This window comes from Trichechus manatus, unplaced genomic scaffold, assembly GCF_000243295.1.
Source record: "Trichechus manatus latirostris isolate Lorelei unplaced genomic scaffold, TriManLat1.0 scaffold00008, whole genome shotgun sequence".
NCBI lineage: Eukaryota > Metazoa > Chordata > Mammalia > Sirenia > Trichechidae > Trichechus > Trichechus manatus.
The window spans coordinates 10582718-10590229 of NW_004443944.1; the positions used below are offsets into that span (position 1 = coordinate 10582718).

The 7512-nt window shown below is 44.6% G+C and overlaps 1 protein-coding gene across 1 annotated transcript in view; it reads left to right on the forward strand.

The window, feature by feature from the left end:
* The window catches only part of BCAS1 (brain enriched myelin associated protein 1), a 98644-nt gene extending 91689 nt beyond the window's left edge, over positions 1-6955 (forward strand). The window contains exon 12 of the mRNA XM_023741439.1: positions 6290-6955. Within this exon, the coding sequence (XP_023597207.1) occupies positions 6290-6364 (75 nt within the window). The 3' untranslated portion in view covers positions 6365-6955. The remainder of the gene's footprint in view (positions 1-6289) is intronic.
* The last annotated feature ends 557 nt before the right edge of the window (positions 6956-7512 follow it).

Here is a 7512-nt window from a genome sequence, read left to right on the forward strand (position 1 = left end):
GTTGAGCAGCTGGTGGGTTCAAACCATCCACCTCTTGGTTAGCAGCCAAGTGTTCAACTGTTGGGCCATCGGCTCTTTGAAATATGACACTAGGAAGTATTAGATCATATTTGGGATAATGTAAATTCTGACAAACAAGGAGCGTTTGGAAAACCATTACTCAAATTAGAAGCAAAATGATGGAGCATAACCTAAGGAGAAAAATAAGCGAGGCCTATCTAGGACCTGTGGGAATATGAGTTGAGCCAAGGGGGCAAGGAAATAACATTGACACCAGAAGGGGGGTCCAGGAACGGGAGTTTGCCTTCATCTTACAATACAAAAGCGGGAGTTAAGTGAAGCAAACTGTCCTCAACCTGTTGGAGCATTCATAATTACTCCATTCTCCGTAGGTAGAGGTTGGTGAGTGCTATGGTTTCCCTAAGCAGCCCCAGTGGCATAATGGTTAAGCACTCGGCAGCTAACCAAAAGGTTGACGGTTCAAACCCACCAGATGCTCCACGGGAGAAAAACCTGATGATCTGCTTCCATAAATATTATAGCAAAAAAAAACCCCTGCGAAGCAGTTCTACTCTGTCACATGGAGTCGCTATGAATCGAAAATCGACTCGACAGCACCTGACAACAACTGTGGTCCCCCTACCCCAAGTGTGGTCCCCAGAAAGCAGCATCTCTGCGGAGCATGTTAGAAACTCAGAATCTCAGGCCCCACATCAGACCTACTAAGTCTAATCTGCATTACAACAATATCCCCAGGTGGGTTTTTTTGCACACTAAATTTGAGAAGCGCTAGTCGACCCCACCACCTTGCTCCAGTGGGATAGTACGATGAAAATAAGTCCCAGACCAAATTTTGTCAGACACTGAAATGTTTGTTAGCAAGCAAGCATTCATTCAACCAATATTTAACAAGCTCTTACTATGTGTCAGGTAGTATTCCAGGCACTTGAGAAGCTATTGTTGCTTGATAAATAACCTCTAAATGCAATGACTTAAAGCATCCAACATTTATTTTCTCACAGTTACGGGGGCCAGGAATCTGGGAACAGCTTAGCTGAATGGTTCTGGCTCAGGGTCTCTCATGACATTGCAAGTCATGATGTTGGCTGGGGCTGCATTCATCTGAAAGCTTGAGTAGGGCTGGAGGATCTCATTCCAACATGGCACCCTCACATAGCTATTGGCAGCAGGCCTCAGATCTCGCCACTTGAGCCTCTCCATAGGACTGCTTGAAGTCTCCTCATGACACAGCGGCTGAGGCCTGGTTATCACTATGAAGTGGGGAGTAAGAATTCCTACTTTGAAGGGATGTTGTGATAATTAAAAGAGATAAAGTATATAAAGGAGAGTGGCTCAGGACGGGCTTGGAAACATGCTCACACTCATAGTTTTTCTGTCTTGTGCCACAACATGTTCTGTTCCTTGCTAGTCTTCCTCTCTCTGGACACGGCACAGACCTCAAACTCATCAGGCAGCCCTTGCCGTGTTTTCATTGAGGGAGGGTGTCCAGATGTCTGCGGGGCCACGAGTTTGTGCCTGCAGTGCCTGCAGTGGCTGTCAGGTATCCAAGTGTTTACGTAAGGGAGATGCCTTCACCTGCCCAGGTGAAGGATTGGTTGGATTTGCTAGCACAGGGCTTCTCGAAATTTGCTGTGTACACCTATCGCTCAGGGATCTTGTTAAAATGCAGATTCTGGTTAAGTCGTTGTGGGGTGGGGCCTGAGATTCTGCACGGCTAACAAGCTCCCACGTGGTGCCGAAGCTGCTGGTCCGAGGTACCCACGCTTTGAGAAGCAAGTTGCTAAAGGACTAGAAAAGATGGTAGGGAATTATATGAGATTCTTTCAGTTTTTTTGTTTTTTTTTTTCCCAGCCTGTGGCTTATTCTTAGAGGATCATTTGTTTAAAATTAGCAACACCCAGGGAATGATTTCCATTGTGGTTTTTAACTATTTTTATTGAAGCCAGCCTCTACAATGGTTATGAAGGCTGGAAAAAGACTATGGTGTCGAAAAGTTCAGATACCCCCGATCATTCATTCATTCATTTAACAAGTACTTGTAGAATGCCTTGTGGATGCCTGGCACTGAGCTATCCCAGGGGTCGGCAAACTACAACCAGCAGGCCAAATCAGGCCCGTGACTTGTTTTTGTAAATAAAGTTTTATTGGAACACAGCCATGAGCATTCCTTTACGTGTCGTTTATGGCTGTTTTTGCACCACAATGGCAGAGTTAAGTAGTTGCCACAGAGACTTTGTGGACCACAGAGCTGAAAATATGTACTGTCTGGTCCTTTACAGAGAATGTATGCCAACCCCTGAGCTAAAGGCCAAGAATATATTCAGTGAACAAAGGAAACAAGGCCCCTGACTCGAGGAACTCACATTCTAGTGGGGAAACATGGAATTAAAAAGTAGATAAATTAATAAATAAAAATGTGAGTGTGGGAAATAAACACGGTAACATGAGAGAATTTGTCTGGATATATGGGGGCAGGAGGGGGCAGGTGCTACTGTGGATTGGTGGATCCAGAAAGTATCTCTGAAGAGATGATACTTGAACTGAGACAGGAAGAATTAAAAGGTACCAGGCAGGAAAAAGAAGCCTGGTGACATGATGGTTAAGTGCTCAGCTGTTAACTGAAAGGTTGGCGGTGTGAACCCACTCAGTGGCTCCGCGGGAAAAAAGACCTGGCGATCTGCTCCGGTAAAGATCACAGCCTTGGAAACCCTACAGGGCAGTTCTCATCTGTCCTATGGGGTCACTGTGAGTCAGAATGGACTCAACGGCACCTAACAGCCACAGGCAGGAAGAGAGCAAGCCTTTCTATTCCAGGAAGCAGGAATAGCATGTGCAAAGGCCCTGGGGTGGGAATGGGCTCAGCAGATTTGAGGCTGAGGAAGGCGTTGCTGTAGAGTAGTGAGAAAGGGGGGTAATGGAAGGAGGTCAGATTCGAGCCGTGGGCAGGGACCAGCTCATGCAGGCTGTATAGGCCATGCCAGAATGTAGATGTAATCCAACATAAATCAGGAGGCTAGTAAAGGGCGTTACTCTAGGAAGTGTTGAGCCTCTGTTTATAATTTTTAAAGGCTTCTTTCCTGTGCATTGTAGTACAGAAATGGCTATACAAGGGCAAGAGCAGAATTAGACACCCAGTTAAGGCACTTCCAGTGTTACCAGGGAAAGCTGATGGCCATTTGGCCTGGTGATGCTTACACAGATGACGAGAAGTGGAAGGTTCAAGACAGTAATCACAGCTCTATTCATTGAACACATTCCTTGATATACATTATCTCTTTTAATTACCGCAACAACCCTTCAGGGTAGGAATTCTTACCCCCACTTCACAGATGGGTAAGCCAGGGCTCAGAGAAGTTATCTTATTGATATGCAAATAACACCATGAGGTGTTTTCATAAGTGAGCTGTGCTCATTTTTTTTTTTATAGCAACGTATCCCTTGCAGAATATCATACAGTTTGTAAGAGGCAGGGAGTTCCTGGGTGGTACACACAGCTAATGTGCTTGGCTGCTAACCGAAAGGTTGGAGGTTTGAGTCCACACAGAGGCACCTCGTAAGAAAGGCCTGGCAATTTACTTCTGAAAAATCGGCCATTGAAAATACTGTGGAGCACAGTTCCACTCTGACACACATGGGGTCGCCTTGAGTTGCGGTCAACTCGATGGTCACCTGGTACTGGAGTTAGAGGCAGAGGAGTTGGTCCCAGTCTCCTTGACCCCAAATCCCACACCCGTCCCATTGTCAGGAGACTTCCAACGGTGGGGGTGGGGTGGGGGGAGGAGCCAAAGCTTTGCGGAAGATCAAACCAGGAAGACCCCTAAGCTGGGCATATCCCCCATGTTGCTTGGCTCTTCCTGATCCAGCCCGGGACCATCACAGCTTCTTTCAGTCCTGCAGGGTCCTCACCCTTGGTGGTGCCTTCTTTGTTCAGCTCTCTCTTCCTCCTTCCCCCTCAGGGTGCTTGGATTCTAACAGAAGGACTGCTGTTATCATATAAAAAGTCTGAAAAGAACTGTAAGGAAGCCCTTAGAACTCACAAAATCCAGACACTTTACAAAAGAAAATTTCACAGAACCATGGGGTCCTCTGGTGGCTCTCATGCTGCTGTGATGCTGGGAGCTGTGCCACCGGTATTTCAAATACCAGCAGGGTCACCCATGGTGGACAGGTTTCAGTGGAGCTTCCAGACTAAGACAACTAGGAAGAAAGGCCTGGCGATCTAGTTCTGAAAATGAGCCAATGAAAACCTTAGGATCAAAACAGAATAGTGTCCAATATAGTGCTGGAAGATGAGCCCCCTAGGTTGGAGGGCACTCAAAATTAACAGTGGCAGCAACAATGGACTCAAACCTACCAAAGATTGTGAAGACGGGGCAGGACCAGGAACGGTTTTGTTTTCTTGCGCATGAGGTGACCATGAGTAGGGGCTGACTCAACAGCAACGGACAACTCTAGAGACGAGATATTTGTTGTTGATGTAGATATGGGGCCTCAGGGTGAAGAACAGTCAGTGGTTGTCAAGGCCTCGGGTAGGGGTAGGGGTTCACCACAAGGGGGCAGAAGGGATTAGTTTTTTGTTTTGTTTTGTTTTTTTCAGTAATATTTTACTGTGTTTTCACGGAAAGTTTACACAGTAAATTAGGTTCCCATTTGACAATTTCTATACAGGCTGTTTAGTGACATTTGTTACATTTTTCACAATGTGTCAACGTTGTCTTTAATTGCATTCTGGTTGTTGCGTTTGGCACGAGGGAATTTTGAGGGGTGATTGAACCGTTGCACACCTTGATCATGGTGGTGGTTACACAGCTGTTTGTGTTGGTAAAAACTCATAGAACCGTACACTGGCAGGAGTGGGTTTTACCGTATGTACATTATACTTGACAAAAAGAATAAAATTATAAGAACAGTACCCAACTGACAGAGCTCATTTAACCACCCCAACCAAACCCCTTGCCATCGAGGCAATTCCAACTCATAGCAACCGTATAGGACAGAGTAGAACTGCCCCATAAGGTTTCCAAGGAGCAGCTGGTGGATTTGAACTACTGATCCTTTTGATTAGCAGCCGAGCACTTAACCACTGTGCCACCAGGGCACCTGTGAATAAGATATAGTTCCCGATTTACTACGGGGTTCCATTCAGATGACTTTGTCATAAGTCAGTTCTGATCTAAGTCAAATAGTTCAGATTAACAACTGATGCTAAGGTACAAAATGCTGAATAAGATCACACTGTAAGCCTCGTCTACAACGAAGTCAGCATCTGTGTTGTAACAATGAAGTCAGGTCTTTTTTTTTGTCCAATAATCAATTAAAAAACAAGGCAAAGGATTTCAAGTGGTTTTCCTTGGTTCTTGATGAGCTGACAGATGTTCCCAATACTAATCAATTGGTGTTTATTCGAGGAATCAATGCTGAGTTTGAGATCTTGTTTTGACGTGATGACCATGTAATGGTAATAATGGCTGTTGCACGCATGCACTGTTCAATTGTTGTATTTCGTTGGAGTTGAACATTGCCCAGCTTTCTATCCATTACGACTCCCAACGCCAACACCGACTTCACAGTAGAACAGGTCATAGCCTGCTATATGGCAGCGTCTTGAACAGTAAATCATAAAACTAAACATCTGTGAGTGAACATCTGAGAATGATAACATCAGCAAATTATGTGCTGCAACATTGTATATAGTACATATCACTAACAATGAGACATACCAAAAAAAAAAAAAAAAAGGATGGTTGTAAGTACCCATTACCCATTGCCATCAAGTCGATTCCAACTCACAGAGACCCTATAGGACAGAGTAGAACTGCTCCATAGGGTTTCTGAAGAGTTGCTGGTAGATTCGAAGTGCTGAGCTTTTGGTTAGCAGCCGAGCTCTTAACCACTGTGCCACCAGGGCTCGGTAAGTGCAGTAAGTTATAACTTGAATACAGTCGTTTAAGTCAGGGACTGCTTGTATTTATCTAGCACGTGGCACAGTTGTGTTTGTCGTTAGTCAGTTCTGACTCATGAAGACCTCATGTGCACAGAACAGGTTTTCAAGGCTGTGACCTTTCAAAAGCAGATTGCCAGCTCTGTCTTCCGAGGTGTCTCTGGGTGGGTTCCCATCACCAGCCTTTTGGTTAGTAGTCCAGCACTTCACTGTTTACGCCACCCGGGGACGACTCCTGGCTCAGAGGGAGTGCTAAACAAATGAGAGTGGTTGCTGATGATATTACAAATCTTCAGTAGGATGCAACTTCTTTGTATTTTTCTTCAGGGACCAAAGCAGATGTTGGACGCTGAAGTGCAAACAGACCCAGTATCCATCGGACCCATTGGCAAATCCAAGTAAACAAACCACCACAGTTCCCACCAAGTTCTCCTGCCATCAAGATGCCTTCTCCCTCTTCAACCTGTTCCCCAAACCCGCTCCATGTATATATTTTTGATTCTCTTGACCATCAAATGAAATTCTGCCTACCCATTAAGCCTGAGCTGTTGTATATTGAGGTGTATTATTTACGTCTCTGGTCCAGTCTTTCCTGGTAAATAACTGTAAAGAGGGTTCAGTACGTTCACTAGTTAGGTTAGAAGAGTTGATAGTTGTCAGGCCGGGGGAGGGAGGAGGTGAAGGAACGCATTCTAGTTAAGCGATGAAAAGTGGCAGTGACGGTAAGCTGCAGAATCCGTTTGGCTGCTAAGAGGAATGAAGCTTTGTAGTAAATACATGCTCATCCTCTGAGTTTGAAGAGGGAAAAATAAAATCAATTTAAGTTCGCGTTTCACAGGGGAAGAACACGGGCTGTGTATTGGGAGATTGCCAACTTCCGGGAATGGAATGTGTGGGGTGTGACAAAGGAATGAATAAGAGTGGTTTTTCAAATAGGGTCCTTGAATGTTGTTGATGAGAGGAGAATGATTGACTGGAGAGGGCTAGAAATAATTGGGGAAAACAATTGCTTTTTAAGGCTCGGTGACAAGGGCGGGGATTACAACTTCAAAAAAAAAAAAAGTAAATGAAGTTGCAAGTTTATTTTGCAACAGCAGGGGGTGCCAAGGCCTCCCTTTTGATCCCGCCTCCCGTATCACTAACAAAGATTTGGTCTTCTGCAATCTTACATTATTAATGTTTCTCAGATGGCTGAGGGGCTTGCTTCATCTGTTCTGTCTGACACTTATCTCAAGTCTGTCTGTAATTTCCTAATGCCCTCAGGATGTGCTCTGATAAAACCCTCCCCGTAACCCCAGTTAATAAAAAGTTACAGAAGATTATTCAAATACCTGAGTTTTTTTTTTTTTTTTTAATGCTTGTACAGAGGAGTAAATAAGACCATGAGCCTATTATAATGTAACTCAAAGTAGATAGGATGGACTGATAGTCATGTATACTGTGCCTTTCTTTTTCTGATCTAATAAAATATATCTATATATGCATTTACTTCTAAAGTATCTTTTAATTTCCCACTTTGAAAGCAGGCCTCTCCTACTCTATGTCTGGGA